This window comes from Bufo bufo, chromosome 8 (genome assembly GCF_905171765.1).
Source record: "Bufo bufo chromosome 8, aBufBuf1.1, whole genome shotgun sequence".
In the NCBI taxonomy this organism is placed as follows: domain Eukaryota; kingdom Metazoa; phylum Chordata; class Amphibia; order Anura; family Bufonidae; genus Bufo; species Bufo bufo.
Window position 1 is genome coordinate 60,997,059 of NC_053396.1, and position 20,456 is coordinate 61,017,514.

Below are 20,456 nucleotides of genomic sequence, written 5' to 3' on the forward strand. Positions count from 1 at the left end.
CAGTTTCATAATATTGATGACCTAATCTCACAATAAGTCAATATCAGATCAGTGGGGAATCAGACACTTAGCAACCTCTCCAATCAGGTATTTAACAGTGCCACAACACGCAGGCAATTGTTTACTTGCACACTGTCTAGACTGTAGTGGTGGTGCAGGGTAATTATGGCTTCCTCTCCCATTCAAGTGAAAAGGAAAAGGATGAACAGCTGTAATTACATTACAGAGGACGCAGCACACAGACCTTTAAACAGCTGATCTGCGATGGACCCTCACTGAACTGATATTGATCACCTATCCGAAGGAAAGATCATGAATATCATGGAACCAGACCACTGATATTTCATACAATATTTTAATCTTTCAAAAACTACAGGAAGCCACAATGTTTTGTATACAGAAACCAGTCTTTATCTGCATTAATTTATTTATAAGGATAACCAGAAGCTGACATATTTTTGATTTGTGCAGATAAACTATTAAATTTCCTTAGGTAGCAAAAGCAACAATAACTTTCCTATGGTTTTTAAATAATAGAACACCATAAAGGGAAAGGGAAAGTACGAAAAGGAATTTAGAAAAAAGTTCATACAAAATACCTTGTGCAGTCAATGACGGGCATCATATTTGTTTAGAATAACACATTTTCATAAACGAAAAATAAATATAAAAATTACCTAAATTGATTAAACCAACTGAATTTAGCCAAGATGGATAGATAGATAGATAGAAAGATAGATAGATAAATAGATATGCCATAAGGCAGACCACTAACTGCATGATATAGATGTCCAATATTCCAATATCTAAAGTTGAACAGAAGAACAGAAAAAACAAAAATAATGGATCCTGTATTTTAAGCATCCGTTATGCACATTTTTCATCTGTTTTAGCCATTTCCATCTGAGATTATTTTAGATGGAAAAAATAGCACTACACTGAGACTTTGTGTGAAATGGCAGCTGCAGTGCACTGGTTTACTGATTTGGACTCCAGCTGTAGCTTAATAGTTAAAATCTATTAAAAGTGCTACAAAAAGTATAGGTGTGGCTTCATCCTTATACTCCTATTGAAGGGCCCTGTGGCAGGTTGCCATGTTGTGTTCATTGGCAAGGTTTGAGTCCAGATACATATGGAGATTCTTGTGGTCTACAAATACTCTCTGGCTGAAGAGACACAACTGTGTCCATGAAATCTGGAGCTGGGAGACCTGACAAAATCAGCAGGGACTTGTTCCATATGGTAAACGTAGGACAAACAGGCAGGATAAATGAGATCTCAAATGTGTGCAGGTGACGGGAATTAACTGGATCATAGAAAGAAAGTATGTTATTGTCATAGTCTAGGAGGACACCCAAACGTTTCAGCTGAGGATGGACATCCACGAGAACCTCTTTATTATTGTGCCTAACAAGGAAATTGTTATTACATCTAGAGAAAACCCAAGAAGAGGTGTTCTTTCCAATCCATTCATTCTTAGGAGCAGACTTGTAAGCAATTCCTACTGCGTACCTGAGGAGAAAAAAGAAAATTATTACATTTTGAAAATCTGCTTGGACCAAGAAGGTTAAACGGAAGCAACCTGAAAGACGGAGAAAGAATACAATTGGAATGCACAGTTCATCTCTGGGAACTCCTTGTTTCATGACATTGGTTAGAATTAGAGATGAGCGAATCGAAGCTAACGAAGTGGAATTAGTTAGGAATTTCGAATCACATTTTTCCTAAAATGGCAGCTGCACGTGTGAGGACATGGAGAAAGCAAGTCTGGGAAGGCTGGATCACCCATACTGACATGCATGCAGCCAATCAGCAGCCAGCCAGCCCTGTGATGTCACAGCCGTATAAATACGGCAGCCATCTTAGATTCTGCTGTTCACCAGCGTACTTAGTGCAGAGAGAGATGTGTCTGCAGGCGCTAGGGACAGTGATAGAAAAATAGTCATTGTGCTAAAAAAAAAACGATTTACAAGTGCAGGGAAAGATTATTCAAGGTGTAGGGAAAGGATAGGAAGGAATCGTTACACTGCATTTATGTTGAACAGGGTTCATTCGGGGAGGTGACAGCCTGGTTAATAGGAACAATCAGATTACACTTTGCTGCACTGAATGGCAATACAAACTGCCATTATACAGCTCTGTAATTCCAGCAAACCGTTCTTATTAGGGTGCAAGTGCTGTTTGATACAGGCATTAACAGGGTTTATTACAAGGAAATATATATACGTTTTATTTGCCCTAGTACGGTGCAGTTATATGTTCAAAAGCATTTTTTGGCTTTTATTAGTGGGAAAAAAAGGGCTCATTAGCCATTGTGTGGTGAAGTGCGAAAATTACAGCTCTTTTTGTCGTGTATTAGTGGCAAAAGTAAAATATATTTGCCGCTCAGTTGTGCATTTATCTATTTTTAAGCCCTTTTTTCTGTGTATTAGTGGAAAAATAAAAAATATATTTGCAGCTCAGCGGTGCAGTTATCTGTTTTAAAGCCCTTTTTTACATGTTGTCCTGTTCTCACAACATGTACCCCCGGGGTCTATATGCAGTTCAACAGGCAGATATCACCATTCTACTAGTTAATAAGATGAGACTTGTTTCTATAGTATGTGGTTTTATTAACCGGCAGTAGATAAGGTAAACTATAAGAAAATGAACATACAAGAACTGAATATACAGCACAATGTACACAAAACTTATACAAAAACATTAATTAATCCCTTACCGACGATGCTTTAGTAAGAGACACACAATGTGCAGCTGCTCCTTCCATGAGGTGAAGGGAAAAAGGAAAAAGGAGCCTGTTTCTTTCCCACAAAGCACTGTGAGCAGGAAGTCAGGTGACCTAATGAATATGCATAGTTTAACAAGGCAGATGATACACTTACAGCTAAAGGTCACTAGATGGCGCTGTAGGCACACATATGAACACACACATTAACAACTATGCAATGGTTAGTGAAGGGAAGACAGTACACTCCCCGCTTTACATCAGCCGATGTCACTTTTAGAGTCCTCAACAGTTAACAGTAGGACTAGCTCGGAAGTAGGTCTAATAAACAGTTCGGTCTTATTCTGTTTGAAAATCTTGACCTCAACTTTACGGACAAATCTGTCTTCACTTGGGAACACTTTAGTAATGAGGCCCAAAGGTCAATGATTTCTTTGAGCCTGAGAGTCTTTAACGAGAACAATGTCACCAGGTTTCAGGTTGGGCTTAACTGTGTGCCATTTGGTTCTTGTCTGTAAAGTAGGAAGATATTGCTTCTTTCACCTATTCCAGAAAGTATCGGCAAGGCCTTGCACTTGTCTCCATTGGTGTTTGTAGAGATCTTTGGTGCCAAACTCTCTGGAAGGAGCACTCACTATACCAGTCTTTTGGGTAAGTAGAGAGGCAGGCGTAAGCAGTATTGGATCTCCTGGGTCATTTGATATCGGAACCAAGGGTCTGGCATTGATAATGGCAGAGACTTCGGCCATAAAGGTTGTAAGTAGAGTTGAGCGAACACCTGGATGTTCGGGTTCGAGAAGTTCGGCCGAACTTCCCGGAAATGTTCGGGTTCAGGATCCGAACCCGACCCGAACTTCGTCCCGAACCCGAACCCCATTGAAGTGAAGGGGACCCAAACTTTTCGGCACTAAAAAGGCTGTAAAACAGCCCAGGAAAGAGCTAGAGGGCTGCAAAAGGCAGCAACATGTAGGTAAATCCCCTGCAAACAAATGTGGATAGGGAAATGAATAAAAATAAAAAAAATAAAAATTAACCAATATCAATTGGACAGAGGTCCCATAGCAGAGAATCTGGCTTCACGTCAGCAGAGAATCAGTCTCTTCATGCCATAGCAGAGAATCTGGCTTCATGTCAGCAGAGAATCAGTCTTCATGTCATAGCAGAGAATCAGGCTTCACGTCACCCACCACTGGAACAGGCCACTGTCACATATTTAGGCCCCGGCACCCAGACAGAGGAGAGAGGTCCCGTAACAGAGAATCTGGCTTCATGTCAGCACAAAATCAGTCTTCATGTCATAGCAGAGAATCAGGCTTCACGTCACCCACCACTGGAACAGGCCACTGTCACATATTTAGGCCCCGGCACCCAGACAGAGGAGAGAGGTCCCATAACAGAGAATCTGGCTTTATGTCAGCACAGAATCAGTCTTCATGTCATAGCAGAGAATCAGGCTTCACGTCACCCACCACTGGAACAGGCCACTGTCACATATTTAGGCCCAGGCAGAGGAGAGAGGTCCCGTAACAGAGAATCTGGCTTCATGTCAGCAGAGAATCAGTCTTCATGTCATAGCAGAGAATAAGGCTTCACGTCACCCACCACTGGAACAGGCCACTGTCACATATTTAGGCCCAGGCACCCAGGCAGAGGAGAGAGGTCCCGTAACAGAGAATCTGGCTTCATGTCAGCAGAGAATCAGTTTTCATGTCATAGCAGAGAATCAGGCTTCACGTCACCCACCACTGGAACAGGCCACTGTCACATATTTAGGCCCAGGCACCCAGGCAGAGGAGAGAGGTCCCGTAACAGAGAATCTGGCTTCATGTCAGCACAGAATCAGTCTTCATGTTATAGCAGAGAATCAGGCTTCACAACACCCACCACTGGAACAGGCCACTGTCACATATTTAGGCCCCGGCACCCAGACAGAGGAGAGGTTCATTCAACTTTGGGTTGCCCCGCAATATAATGGTAAAATGAAAATAAAAATAGGATTGAATGAGGAAGTGCCCTGGAGTACAATAATATATTGTTAAGGGGAGGTAGTTAAGGTCTAATCTGCACAAGGGATGGACAGGTCCTGTGGGATCCATGCCTGGTTCATTTTTATGAACGTCAGCTTGTCCACATTGGCTGTAGACAGGCGGCTGCATTTGTCTGTAATGACGCCCCCTGCCGTGCTGAATACACATTCAGACAAAACGCTGGCCGCCGGGCAGGCCAGCACCTCCAAGGCATAAAAGGCTAGCTCTGGCCACGTGGACAATTTGGAGACCCAGAAGTTGAATGGGGCCGAACCATCAGTCAGTACGTGGAGGGGTGTGCACAGGTACTGTTCCACCATGTTATTGAAATGTTGCCTCCTGCTAACACGTTCCGTATCAGGTGGTGGTGCAGTTAGCTGTGGCGTGGTGACAAAACTTTTCCACATCTCTGCTATGCTAACCCTGCCCTCAGAGGAGCTGGCCGTGACACAGCTGCGTTGGCGACCTCTTGCTCCTCCTCTGCCTTCGCCTTGGGCTTCCACTGGTTCCCCTGTGACATTTGGGAATGCTCTCAGTAGCGCGTCTACCAACGTGCGCTTGTACTCGCGCATCTTCCTATCACGCTCCAGTGTAGGAAGTAAGGTGGGCACATTGTCTTTGTACCGGGGATCCAGCAGGGTGGCAACCCAGTAGTCCGCACACGTTAAAATGTGGGCAACTCTGCTGTCGTTGCGCAGGCACTGGAGCATGTAGTCGCTCATGTGTGCCAGGCTGCCCAGAGGTAAGGACAAGCTGTCCTCTGTGGGAGGCGTATCGTCATCGTCCTGTGTTTCCCCCCAGCCACGCACCAGTGATGGGCCCGAGCTGCGTTGGGTGCCAGCCCGCTGTGAACCTGCTTCACCCTCATCCTCCTCCACCTCCACCTCCACCTCCTCCTCATCCTCGTCCTCCTCGTTCCCTCCAGTAGTGTGCCCTGTCTGGCCACATTTGTACCTTGTCTCTGCTGTTGCAAAAAAAAACTCCCTCTGAGTCACTTCGAAGAGACTGGCCTGAAAGTGCTAAAAATGACCCCTCTTCCTCCTCTTCCTCCTGGGCCACCTCCTCTTCCATCATCGCCCTAAGTGTTTTCTCAAGGAGACATAGAAGTGGTATTGTAACGCTGATAACGGCGTCATCGCCACTGGCCATGTTGGTGGAGTACTCGAAACAGCGCAACAGGGCACACAGGTCTCGCATGGAGGCCCAGTCATTGGTGGTGAAGTGGGGCTGATCCGCAGTGCGACTGACCCGTGCGTGCTGCAGCTGAAACTCCACTATGGCCTGCTGCTGCTCGCACAGTCTGTCCAGCATGTGCAAGGTGGAGTTCCACCTGGTGGGCACGTCGCATATGAGGCGGTGAGCAAGAAGGCCGAAGTTACGCTGTAGCGCAGACAGGCGAGCAGCGGCAGGGTGTGAACCCCGGAAGCGCGAACAGACGGCCCGCACTTTATGCAGCAGCTCTGACATGTCGGGGTAGCTGTGAATGAACTTCTGCACCACCAAATTCAGCACATGCGCCAGGCAAGGGATGTGCGTCAAACCGGCTAGTCCCAGAGCTGCAACGAGATTTCGCCCATTATCGCACACCACCAGGCCAGGCTTGAGGCTCACCGGCAGCAACCACTCGTCGGTCTGTTGTTCTATACCCCGCCACAACTCCTGTGCGGTGTGGGGCCTGTCCCACCAAACATATGAGTTTCAGAATGGCCTGCTGACGTTTACCCCGGGCTGTGCTGAAGTTGGTGGTAAAGGTGTGTGGCTGACTGGATAAGCAGGTGGAAGAAGAGGAGGAGGAAGCTGAGTAGGAGGAGGAGGAGACAGGAGGCAAAGAATGTTGCCCTGCGATCCTTGGCGGCGGAAGGACGTGCGCCAAACAGCTCTCCGCCTGGGGCCCAGCCGCCACTACATTTACCCAGTGTGCAGTTAGGGAGATATAGCGTCCCTGGCTGTGCTTACTGGTCCACGTATCTGTGGTTAGGTGGACCTTGCCACAGATGGCGTTGCGCAGTGCACACTTGATTTTATCGGATACTTGGTTGTGCAGGGAAGGCTCGGCTCTCTTGGAGAAGTAGTGCCGGCTGGGAACAACATACTGTGGGACAGCAAGCGACATGAGCTGTTTGAAGCTGTGTGTGTCCACCAGCCTAAATGACAGCATTTCATAGGCCAGTAGTTTAGAAATGCTGGCATTCAGGGCCAGGGATCGAGGGTGGCTAGGTGGGAATTTACGCTTTCTCTCAAATGTTTGTGAGATGGAGAGCTGAACGCTGCCGTGTGACATGGTTGAGATGCTTGGTGACGCAGGTGGTGGTGTTGGTGGTACATCCCATGTTTTCTGGGCGGCAAGTGCCAACGTCCCTCCAGAGGCGGAGGAAGAGTCCGAGGCGGCGGCAGCAGCAGAAGAGGTAGCAGGGGGAGCCTGAGTGACTTCCTTGTTTTTAAGGTGTTTACTCCACTGCAGTTCATGCTTTGCATGCAGGTGCCTGGTCATGCAGGTTGTGCTAAGGTTCAGAACGTTAATGCCTCGCTTCAGGCTCTGATGGCACAGCGTGCAAACCACTCGGGTCTTGTCGTCAGCACATTGTTTGAAGAAGTGCCATGCCAGGGAACTCCTTGAAGCTGCCTTTGGGGTGCTCAGTCCCAGATGACGGCGGTCAGTAGCAGGCGGAGTCTCTTGTCGGCGGGTGTTCTGCTTTTGCCCACTGCTCCCTCTTTGTCTTTTGCTACGCTGTTGGCTCGGTCTCACCACTGCCTCTTCCTCTGAACTGTGAAAGTCAGTGGCACGACCTTCATTCCATGTGGGGTCTAGGACCTCATCGTCCCCTGCATCGTCTTTCACCCAGTCTTGATCCCTGACCTCCTGTTCAGTCTGCACACTGCAGAAAGACGCAGCAGTTGGCACCTGTGTTTCATCATCATCAGAGACGTGCTGAGGTGGTATTCCCATGTCCTCATCATCAGGAAACATAAGTGGTTGTGCGGGCAGGCCAGCACCTCCAAGGCATAAAAGGCTAGCTCTGGCCACGTGGACAATTTGGAGACCCAGAAGTTGAATGGGGCCGAACCATCAGTCAGTACGTGGAGGGGTGTGCACAGGTACTGTTCCACCATGTTATTGAAATGTTGCCTCCTGCTAACACGTTCCGTATCAGGTGGTGGTGCAGTTAGCTGTGGCGTGGTGACAAAACTTTTCCACATCTCTGCTATGCTAACCCTGCCCTCAGAGGAGCTGGCCGTGACACAGCTGCGTTGGCGACCTCTTGCTCCTCCTCTGCCTTCGCCTTGGGCTTCCACTGGTTCCCCTGTGACATTTGGGAATGCTCTCAGTAGCGCGTCTACCAACGTGCGCTTGTACTCGCGCATCTTCCTATCACGCTCCAGTGTAGGAAGTAAGGTGGGCACATTGTCTTTGTACCGGGGATCCAGCAGGGTGGCAACCCAGTAGTCCGCACACGTTAAAATGTGGGCAACTCTGCTGTCGTTGCGCAGGCACTGGAGCATGTAGTCGCTCATGTGTGCCAGGCTGCCCAGAGGTAAGGACAAGCTGTCCTCTGTGGGAGGCGTATCGTCATCGTCCTGTGTTTCCCCCCAGCCACGCACCAGTGATGGGCCCGAGCTGCGTTGGGTGCCAGCCCGCTGTGAACCTGCTTCACCCTCATCCTCCTCCACCTCCACCTCCTCCTCATCCTCGTCCTCCTCGTTCCCTCCAGTAGTGTGCCCTGTCTGGCCACATTTGTACCTTGTCTCTGCTGTTGCAAAAAAAAACTCCCTCTGAGTCACTTCGAAGAGACTGGCCTGAAAGTGCTAAAAATGACCCCTCTTCCTCCTCTTCCTCCTGGGCCACCTCCTCTTCCATCATCGCCCTAAGTGTTTTCTCAAGGAGACATAGAAGTGGTATTGTAACGCTGATAACGGCGTCATCGCCACTGGCCATGTTGGTGGAGTACTCGAAACAGCGCAACAGGGCACACAGGTCTCGCATGGAGGCCCAGTCATTGGTGGTGAAGTGGGGCTGATCCGCAGTGCGACTGACCCGTGCGTGCTGCAGCTGAAACTCCACTATGGCCTGCTGCTGCTCGCACAGTCTGTCCAGCATGTGCAAGGTGGAGTTCCACCTGGTGGGCACGTCGCATATGAGGCGGTGAGCAAGAAGGCCGAAGTTACGCTGTAGCGCAGACAGGCGAGCAGCGGCAGGGTGTGAACCCCGGAAGCGCGAACAGACGGCCCGCACTTTATGCAGCAGCTCTGACATGTCGGGGTAGCTGTGAATGAACTTCTGCACCACCAAATTCAGCACATGCGCCAGGCAAGGGATGTGCGTCAAACCGGCTAGTCCCAGAGCTGCAACGAGATTTCGCCCATTATCGCACACCACCAGGCCAGGCTTGAGGCTCACCGGCAGCAACCACTCGTCGGTCTGTTGTTCTATACCCCGCCACAACTCCTGTGCAGTGTGGGGCCTGTCCCACCAAACATATGAGTTTCAGAATGGCCTGCTGACGTTTACCCCGGGCTGTGCTGAAGTTGGTGGTAAAGGTGTGTGGCTGACTGGATAAGCAGGTGGAAGAAGAGGAGGAGGAAGCTGAGTAGGATGAGGAGGAGACAGGAGGCAAAGAATGTTGCCCTGCGATCCTTGGCGGCGGAAGGACGTGCGCCAAACAGCTCTCCGCCTGGGGCCCAGCCGCCACTACATTTACCCAGTGTGCAGTTAGGGAGATATAGCGTCCCTGGCTGTGCTTACTGGTCCACGTATCTGTGGTTAGGTGGACCTTGCCACAGATGGCGTTGCGCAGTGCACACTTGATTTTATCGGATACTTGGTTGTGCAGGGAAGGCTCGGCTCTCTTGGAGAAGTAGTGCCGGCTGGGAACAACATACTGTGGGACAGCAAGCGACATGAGCTGTTTGAAGCTGTGTGTGTCCACCAGCCTAAATGACAGCATTTCATAGGCCAGTAGTTTAGAAATGCTGGCATTCAGGGCCAGGGATCGAGGGTGGCTAGGTGGGAATTTACGCTTTCTCTCAAATGTTTGTGAGATGGAGAGCTGAACGCTGCCGTGTGACATGGTTGAGATGCTTGGTGACGCAGGTGGTGGTGTTGGTGGTACATCCCATGTTTTCTGGGCGGCAAGTGCCAACGTCCCTCCAGAGGCGGAGGAAGAGTCCGAGGCGGCGGCAGCAGCAGAAGAGGTAGCAGGGGGAGCCTGAGTGACTTCCTTGTTTTTAAGGTGTTTACTCCACTGCAGTTCATGCTTTGCATGCAGGTGCCTGGTCATGCAGGTTGTGCTAAGGTTCAGAACGTTAATGCCTCGCTTCAGGCTCTGATGGCACAGCGTGCAAACCACTCGGGTCTTGTCGTCAGCACATTGTTTGAAGAAGTGCCATGCCAGGGAACTCCTTGAAGCTGCCTTTGGGGTGCTCGGTCCCAGATGGCGGCGGTCAGTAGCAGGCGGAGTCTCTTGTCGGCGGGTGTTCTGCTTTTGCCCACTGCTCCCTCTTTGTCTTTTGCTACACTGTTGGCTCGGTCTCACCACTGCCTCTTCCTCTGAACTGTGAAAGTCAGTGGCACGACCTTCATTCCATGTGGGGTCTAGGACCTCATCGTCCCCTGCATCGTCTTTCACCCAGTCTTGATCCCTGACCTCCTGTTCAGTCTGCACACTGCAGAAAGACGCAGCAGTTGGCACCTGTGTTTCGTCATCATCAGAGACGTGCTGAGGTGGTATTCCCATGTCCTCATCATCAGGAAACATAAGTGGTTGTGCGTTAGTGCATTCTATCTCTTCCACCCCTGGAGAAGGGCTAGGTGGATTCCCTTGGGAAACCCTGGCAGCAGAGTCTTCAAACAGCATAAGAGACTGCTGCATAACTTGAGGCTCAGACAGTTTCCCTGATATGCATGGGGGTGATGTGACAGACTGATGGGCTTGGTTTTCATGCGCCATCTGTGCGCTTTCTGCAGAAGACTGGGTGGGAGATAATGTGAACGTGCTGGATGCACTGTCGGCCACCCAATTGACTAATGCCTGTACCTGCTCAGGCCTTACCATCCTTAGAACGGCATTGGGCCCCACCAAATATGGCTGTAAATTCTGGCGGCTACTGGGACCTGAGGTAGTTGGTACACTAGGACGTGTGGCTGTGGCAGAACGGCCAAGTCCTCTCCCAGCACCAGAGGGTCCACTAACACCACCACGACCATGACCACGTCCGCGTCCCTTACTAGATGTTTTCCTCATTGTTACCGTTCACCACAATAAGAAAAATATTATTTGGGCCAATGTATTGAATTAAAATTCAGGACTTTTTTTTACAGACACCTAACACTATCTGGCTATCTATTTCGGTACCGTATTACACTAATACAGGCACGCCAGTAATGACAGATTTAGCTGAATATAAATGTGAGGCCTATTTTTTAGGCGCTGTGTGACAGGTATACGTTTAATCACAGAATTAGACTTGGATCTGCACTGTAGCGTGTGTGTTAAGTTTTTCAGAATGACCCTATCAGCACCTTGAATCTAATATACCCTTTTAGGGATAGATTTAAAGTAGGTCTGATACAGCAGAAACCACTAATTTTGAGAATTGCAAATTTGGGAATTGTTTTTCAACCCAGAACAAAAACTGTGCTTTGACGGTCACTAAAAATAACTGGACCAGCTAAAACAGTACAGATTTGGATGAATATAAATGTCAGGCCTATTTTTTAGGCGCTGGGTGACAAGCTCAACTTGCCCCTGATGTAGTATATGGCCAAAAAATAACCACACTATTGATGGTTCAATGCACTTGGGTGACACAGGTTCAGCCTGCACCTGATGTAGTATATGGCCAAAAAATAACCACACTATTGATGGTTAAATGCACTTGATGAAAGCTTGACCCTGATGTAGGATATAGCAAAAAATAACCACACTATTGATGGTTAAATGCACTTGGTGGTAGCTTGTGCTGGCGCACCACAAGCCACAAAATGGCCGCCGATCACCCCAGAAAAAAGTGACTGAAAAACGCTCTGGGCAGCCTAAAAACACTGAGCAATTGAATAGAAGCAGTTCAATGATCCACAGCTGTAGATGGAGCACTGAATGAAGTCTTTTGGAGGAGTTAATCTGCCTAATCTCGCCCTAACGTCGCAGCTGCAACCTCTCCCTACGCTTGTATCAGCAGAGTGACGTGCAGCGCTACGTGACCCAAGCTTATATAGAGGCTGGGTCACATGCTGCACTGGCCAATCACAGCCATGCCAATAGTAGACATGGCTGTGATGGCCTCTTGGGGCAAGTAGTATGACGCTTGTTGATTGGCTGCTTTGCAGCCTTTCAAAAAGCGCCAAGAAAGCGACGAACACCGAACTCGAACCCAGACTTTTACGAAAATGTTCGGGTTCGGGTCTGTGTCACGGACACCCCAAAATTCGGTACGAACCCGAACTATACAGTTCGGGTTCGCTCATCCCTAATATTAAGGAACTCATGGGAAACCCATTTGCAGAACTTAAAAAAGGTAATAGCTGAGGTTAAGAAGGCAGGATTCATAACTAATCCACATTAATGTGCTTTGGGATTTCAGGAAACAAAGGGGGACATTTATCAAACTGGTGTAAAGTAGATCTGGATTAGTTGCCCATAACAACCAATCAGATTCCACTTTTTATTTTTGACAGCTCCTTTGGAAAATGAAAGGTGGAATCTGATTGGCTGCTATGGGCAAGTAAGCCAGTTCTACATTACACCAGTTTGATAAATCTCCTCCAAAGTACATGGGATTTATTGTGGGTAATGGTAAGGTAAGGCCAAAAATGTCAAACGTCCAACCTATTCAATCTGCTGGTATTCCAACCACAGAAAGAGAAGCTCAAACTTTTTTAAGTCTTGTTGGTTACTGTGGCGAAACCAACCTCGCCACTGGGTTTTGGAGGGGCCTGGCTGCTGGCCTCTTGCCCCATGATTATGGGCCCTCTCATCAGCCAGGCCTCATTCACAAAGGACTTGAACTAACTTGAACTCCTGGTCTAATTCGTGCCATTTTGGGATGTTAAATGTCTGTGTATTGAAAAGGGTTGTGACATTGTATGTTTAAAAGGTGATTTCTGTTCTGTTGTCCCCACATGTGTATTGGTGATTTCCCTTTGTCTTGAGAGATAATTGGATTACTCCTCGGGTGTCTCCAGGGCAGAGAGGAGGAAACCATGATGCATTGTGGGGATGTATTGTCTCTGTGTATCCTGCAGTGCTGCATATCTGTCCTGTGTCACAGTCTTCATTCTGGTCCCCTAGGGGCATGTCCACCAGATGGGGACCTGCATAAATACGGGCGGGTAGCCCTCAATAAAGTGTTCCTGTTTTACCCTTTATCATGTTGAGGCTGATGTTTGGGTAACTGATCGACGCTGGGGATTGCTATACGCTGGGAGATTTGCTATACTCCCCTGGCTTTACTACTAGCTCTTGTAAGAGCTTGTTCCTGGTTCCTGCTCTCTGGATGCAGGAGAGGTTCACCCACTGGAGCCTGGAGCCTTGTCGTAGGTCCAGGGTGGGTAGGAGACGGTGAGACCTCAACCAAGCTTCGGCGGTTCGTGGGGTCTGCAGTGCGTACGGTGTCAAGTGGAGTGCTTGGAGTCCTCGGAAAGCACTAGGAGCATCCATTCAACGGAGGTACCCGGTCGGGGTGCTAGGCGTTCCGTTACAGTTACTAATGATGTTTTAGCCCAGAATTTCCTACCATAGTTGCTCCCCTAACTGACCTAAATGAAAAGAACAGCAAGGAGGATGTGTTATGGATGAGAGAATGTGATTTAGCTTTTCAGGAAATTAAAAACATATTATGTAAAGAGCTAGTTTTTGAAAAAGGCCAAACTTAGACAAATAATTTATTGTACACACGGATGCATCTGAGATTGGACTAGGTGCAGTCCTTAGCCAAGAGATCAATGTTAGGAGCACCCAGTTCTTCATTTGAGTAGGAAGCTATTTCCTTGTGAGCAAAAGTATTCCACTATAGAGAAAGAAGGGCTAGCAATTTAGTGGGCTTTGGAGGCCTTGTGTTACTATTTATTAGGAAGAGAGTAACTTTAATAATTGATCCTCATCCTCTTACTTGGATCCATACCATGAAAGACAAAAATGCCAGAACAACAAGGTGATATCTGTCATTAAAGCTATATGTAGAAATAATGATATCTCCAGAAGGATATAGATACTCTAGAGAGAGTTCAGAGAAGAGCTACTAAACTAGTACATGGATTGCAGGATAAAACTTACCAGGAAAGGTTAAAGGACCTTAATATGTATAGCTTGGAAGAAAGAAGAGACAGAGGGGATATGATAGAAACTTTTAAATACATAAAGGAGGAGAGCAAAGGAAGAGAGCATATTTAAAAGAAGAAAAACTACCACAAGAGGACACAGTTTTAAATTAGAGGGGCAAAGGTTTAAAAGTAATATAAGGAAGTATTACTTTACTGAGAGAGTAGTGGATGCATGGAATAGCCTTCCTGCAGAAGTGGTAGCTGCAAATACAGTGAAGGAGTTTAAGCATGCATGGGATAGGCATAAGGCTATCCTTCATATAAGATAGGGCCAGGGACTATTCATAGGATTCAGATATATTGGGCAGACTAGATGGGCCAAATGGTTCTTATCTGCCGACACATTCTATGTTTCTATGTTTCTATGTTTCTAGCTAGTGATGAGCAAACTTCTGTATTGAAGTTCGGCGTACAAGGTTCGGGTTCGGGTTATATAAGAATTCCGTTATGGATTCCGCTCCCAACGATCATAAGTTATGGGGGTTTCACACTGTGGGGGAGATTTATCAAAACTGATGTAAAGCAAAACCAGCTTAGTTACCCCTCGCAACCAATAAGATTCTTTAATTTTCCAAAACAGCTCTAAAAAATGAAAGGTGGGATCTAATTGGTTGCCACGAGCAATTAAGTCTGTTTTCCTTTGCACCAGTTTTGATAAATCTCCCTCTAAGGGCTCATGCACACGGCAGCGCCATACTTTGCGGTCCGCAAATTGCTGATCCGCAAAACATGGATGCCACCCATGTGCGTTCCAAAATTTGCCCATAGCAATTAATCAGATTCCACCTTTCATTATCCAAGGGACCTGTGAAAAATGAAAGGTGGAATCTGATTGGTTGCTAGGTTGCTATGAGCAACTAAGCCATTTCTCCGTTAAACCAGTTTGACAAATCTGCCCCATAGTGTCCAGATGTAATAAACATTGCTCTTTTATACTTCATTTTGAGACAGTTTCCATAGTTTTTTGCTCCTTAGTTTTTTTTTTTTTTTTTTTGTTCCTCCTTAAATCCCAGCATCTTTTGGCTTGGTCTAGAGATGAGCGAATCGAAGCTGACGAAGTCGAATTCGTTCCGAATTTCAGGAAAAATTTGATTATGAACGAATGCAAATTTCTTCATGTTTCGTGGTAATGAATTGCATTTTTTCCTAACATGGCGGCTACACGTGTGAGGACATGGGGCAAGGAACTCTGGGAAGGCTGGATGACCCATAATGCCATAAATGCAGCCAATCAGCAGCCAGCCACCCTGGTGATGTCACAGCCCTATAAATACGGCGGCCATCTTAGATTCTGCCATTCACCATCGTACTTTGTTCAGGGACAGACGTTTATGTAGGCACTAGGGAGAGTGAAGGAAAACCTCATTGTGAGAAAAAAAAAGTGCTTTATAAGTGCATGATAAGGATAGGGAGGAATCATTTCATAGCATCTAAGTGCAGGGAAAGACGTTGCAGGGGCTAGGGAGCGTTATAAAGAAAACATCATTGGGAAAAAAATACAATTTACAAGTGCAGGGAAAGATTATTTGGGGATCCAAATAGCCATTATACAGCTCTGTCATTCCAGTAATTTGTTGTAGGGGTGCAAATGTTATGTTGAAAAGCCTTTAGTGGCCTATATCTGTGGAAAAAGAAAAATATTCACTCTGTTCACTTCTGCAGATATATATATTAAAAGCTTTTAATGCCCTATTATAGTACAATACGAGAAAAATAGACGCTGTTCACATTTGGTGTTATTTACCCTAAAAACATTCTCCTCTTGAATGGTGGACTCGATCTTTGGCTTCGGCGCAAGTGACAGTAGCAACAGCGGCCTGAGTCTAGAGTCGCTGATGAGCAGCTTTCTTCACCCGCATAGTGAACAAACTACTCACCAGCAGCAGCAAGTAGATCTGGAGCAGGATCTGAACCAGCAGGTGGTGTGCATACTTTAACAGCACCCTGCCAGCCGTCATTGAAGATCCGCTTGACTACTAGTGATGAGCGGCAGGGGCTTTATTCGATTTCGCGATATTTCACGAATATTTTGTAGAATATTCGTCATATATTCGTGAATTTCGAGAATTCGAGATTATTTTATTGAATGCAAAAAATCGGCAATGTAAAAATCGCATAATGCAAATTCGGAATGCAAAATACAGGCGTGGGTCACTTTGGCTTCATTTTTCAAGCTGCTAGAAGTTTCATGAGTTTCTCCTGAGACTGGAGAAAATGGTTGGCACGGCAGAACATTACAATAGCTTTATATGCAGATAGAGTCAAGTGCTCCAATATATTCACAATTGCGCTAATCGGCAGTGATTAGAATATTTTTTTTACGTTCAACTTAACATTTTAGCAGGTGTGACTACAGAATACTGATTGGTGCACTAAGCATTGTTGTGAACTTGATATTGCTTCCTTCTCATTGGCCCACAAGCAAGAAGCAGAGAGGAATCATGTGTTCAGATGGAAAAAAATGCTGAATATTCGATATAACGAATATATAGCACTATATTCTCGAAGTGGCGATATTCGCAATAAGAATTCGCTATTCGAATATTCGCGCTCAACACTATTGACTACTGAGCAGCCAAACGGGATTTGTGGCCACAACTGGCAGAGTTTGCCCTGGAAAAGCTGTCCTGCCCAGCCAGTAGTGTGGCATCAGAGTGGGTGTTTAGTGCAGCGGGGGCCATAGTTACCCCAAGAAGAACTCGCCTGTCTGCCCAAAATGTGGAGAGACTGACCTTTGTCAAGATGAATCGGGCGTGGATCAGCCAGGATTTCCACCCACGAATGTCTGATGCATCTGATTAGATCATCCATGCCACCTCACCCAAACCTTGACAAAAGATACCGGCTTCTTCTGTCTGCCTGCCTCAGCTACTACTCTGATGCTGCCATCCGCCTGATGCCACACATCTGATTCCAAGTGCTCCTTCGTTCAACCACCTTTGTCACCGGGTACTGGTATTGCCACCCACCGCCCCACACTGTTAACGGGTCAATTTCTGGTATCCTGATGCTGCTGCTGCCATCTCTACACTATGTCACCTTGCTAATCTGTGGTATCCTCCTGATGCTGCTGCTGCAGCTGCCATCTCCACACTCTGTCACCTTGCCACTCTGTGGTATCCTGATGCTGCTGCTGCCATCTCCACACTATGTCACCTTGCCACTCTGTGGTCTCCTCATGCTGCTTCCACCTCACCACTATGTCATAGGGCCACTCTGTGGACTTCTCATGCTGTTCCCACCCTACGACAGGAGGAAATCGGCCAGTCTTCTGTTTATTTAACAACGGGGTTTTGCGATGGAGAATGCATGCCCAGAAAACAATTCCTCTCCACCTAGAGACAAATCCTGCCAAGATTGATGCAAGTGTGGTATTGGCCCCTCATTGACCTAGATACTTCTGGGGGAAACCTGCCTAGCATGAACAGGCCTCCAGTAGCTACAGACAATGAGAATACAAAGCTTCAAGATAAGCTTGGAGCCCGGATGAGTCGTGAAGTTAGTCAAGATTCAAACCAACCAACCAGGCCTCGGTCTCTTCGTCCGGTAAAAACATCACGGGTTCCCAGTCATCATGGAAATGAAGGCATCCTGTGGTGCACGGAGATGTGCAGCATCCCACTTGATGTGTTTATGGGTCACTGCAAAGTTGTCATGTTCCATGTTATGTCATTAGCATATTCCTGTTATATAGCTGATAGATTCCTGTTAACAGGCTGTTAGGTGAACTACACATATTCCACCACTAGATGGAGATAGCACTAATATATATATATATATATATATATACAGTACAGGCCAAAAGTTTGGACACACCTTCTCATTCAAAGAGTTTTCTTTATTTTCATGACTGAAAATTGTAGATTCACACTGAAGGCATCAAAACTATGAATTAACACATGTGGAATTATATACATAACAAACAAGTGTGAAACAACTGAAAATATGTCATAATCTAGGTTCTTCAAAGTAGCCACCTTTTGCTTTGATTACTACTTTGCACACTCTTGGCATTCTCTTGATGAGCTTCAAGAGGTAGTCCCCTGAAATGGTTTTCACTTCACAGGTGTGCCCTGTCAGGTTTAATAAGTGGGATTTCTTGCCTTATAAATGGGGTTGGGACCATCAGTTGCGTTGAGGAGAAGTCAGGTGGATACACAGCTGATAGTCCTACTGAATAGACTGTTAGAATTTGTATTATGGCAAGAAAAAAGCAGCTAAGTAAAGAAAAACGAGTGGCCATCATTACTTTAAGAAATGAAGGTCAGTCAGTCAGCCGAAAAATTGAAAGTAAGGGCTATTTGACCATGAAGGAGAGTGATGGGGTGCTGCGCCAGATGACCTGGCCTCCACAGTCACCGGACCTGAACCCAATCGAGATGATTTGGGGTGAGCTGGACCGCAGAGTGAAGGCAAAAGTGCTAAGGCAAAAGTGCTAAGCATCTCTGGGAATTCCTTCAAGACTGTTGGAAGACCATTTCAGGGGACTACCTCTTGAAGCTCATCAAGAGAATGCCAAGAGTGTGCAAAGCAGTAATCAAAGCAAAAGGTGGCTACTTTGAAGAACCTAGAATATGACATATTTTCAGTTGTTTCACACTTGTTTGTTATGTATATAATTCCACATGTGTTAATTCATAGTTTTGATGCCTTCATAGTCATGAAAATAAAGAAAACTCTTTGAATGAGAAGGTGTGTCCAAACTTTTGGTCTGTACTGTATATATATATATATATATATATATATAGCTCAGTTGAGGCCTAGTTTTGAGGAGTAGTAGTTGAAGTAGTGAAAGTGCAGCTGCTAGCAGTGTTAGTGGAAGTCAGCTCAAGTGAGGAGTGGGTAAAGTCACAAAGGACAATAGCCATTTTACCAGGCTTTAAGAACCTTTGGATTCCAGGTGAAAGAATTATTAGCTTCCGGCAGCCTCACCGTTAATAAGCTTGAGAAAAAGGACCAGATTCAGGACTAAATACCAGTGAGTACACAACCTTCTACCATAGCCTCAGATATAGCCTGTTACCTGGATTTACAGCATTCAACCCCCATATACATGAGAGACTGTTTATATCTGGATGTAAATTGCTGTCAAGACCCTGCTTACAGTACAGTTCTTAGTTGGACTCGAGCCCTGCCTTATTCTTACATCTCCATACTACAACCACTCTCATCATTTTGCACCACTAAAGTGCTGGCATCCCGATTTTACCTAATTCAAGGGCCCAACCGCACAAACACACGGAAATCCAATCACCATTAGGGGCACTACAATCACCACCTGGCCGATGTCCCCTGTAGAAAAGTGTGACCCGGAGAATTTTATGCTGTTCCCCCCTTCACTGCAGCCAGACCCAGGGAGCGTCAAAACTGTGAGTAAGGCCTCATGCACACGACCGTGCTGTTTTTTGCGGACCGCAAACTGCGGATCCGCAAAAAATGGAAGCCGCCCGTGTGCCTTCCGCAATTTGCGGAACGGGCAGCCCATTGTAGACATGCCTATTCTTGTCCGCAAAATAGACAAGAATAGGACATGCTATATTGTTTTTGTGGGGCCTTGGAACGGAGCAACAGATGCATCTTTTGCGGCCCCATTGAAGTGAATGGGTCCGCACCCGAGCCGCAAAAACTGCGGCTCGGATGTGGACCCGAAAAACGGTCGTGCGCATGAGACCTAAAGAACTAGCTGCCACTATTCCTCGGTCCACCGTCACCTCACAAGTTGTACCCCTGTGGCCTGTGTGTTGTGTAACACCCCAGAGTTGTGTTACTACACACCTCTACCCCGCTACTATCTTTTAAGAGCTTTTATACTGGCATCTGATGTGATTTTGCTTATGTCCTCCACAAATGTTCATAAACCTATGTTAAATCCAATGTCACCGCCAGCTCTCTGAGAAGGTCTGGCAGACGTTCTTCTGTACCTCTTGCATGATGTTCTTTGTTTTGGTTTCACTTTGTCATCTCCTTTCCTCCTCCCAGCTGTCACCTATTCACACTAATTGCCTCCCTTCATATTCCCTCCCATACTGCCTCACTTTGCGGTTTATACTACTTCCTGGATTGAAGTGATCACTGCTGGAGACTTCTGTTACTGCTTGTTCAGATAAGTCCTTTCTTGTATTGTGTTTCTTTGCTGGCTTGATTCTAGGTGACCCTGACTCCCTCCGTATTAAGTGCAGGGAGCCGGTGGTCGTGTCCGCTCACTATTATAGGGTTTTCAGGTGTCATACAGTCTAGGTACGAGGGCATGCAATCGTCTACCTCTTAGACCTTTTGTATGTGCTTAGCAGTCAGGGTGAGCTCTTAGGGTTTTACAGGGGTCAACTTTATGCTCCTTAGTTTGGGATCAAGCCAGTCGGATGTTTATCCATAACTTCCAGCTATCTGC

At 46.7% G+C, this 20,456-nt stretch overlaps 1 protein-coding gene across 1 annotated transcript in view; it reads right to left on the minus strand.

Moving 5' to 3' along the window:
• Positions 1–798: 798 nt before the first annotated feature.
• Positions 799–20,456, minus strand: part of LOC120977756 (probable E3 ubiquitin-protein ligase MID2) — a 456,812-nt gene continuing 437,154 nt past the window's right edge. Inside the window, exon 7 of the mRNA XM_040405841.1 lies at positions 799–1,512. Coding sequence (XP_040261775.1) covers positions 1,104–1,512 — 409 coding nt within the window. The 3' untranslated portion in view covers positions 799–1,103. The remainder of the gene's footprint in view (positions 1,513–20,456) is intronic.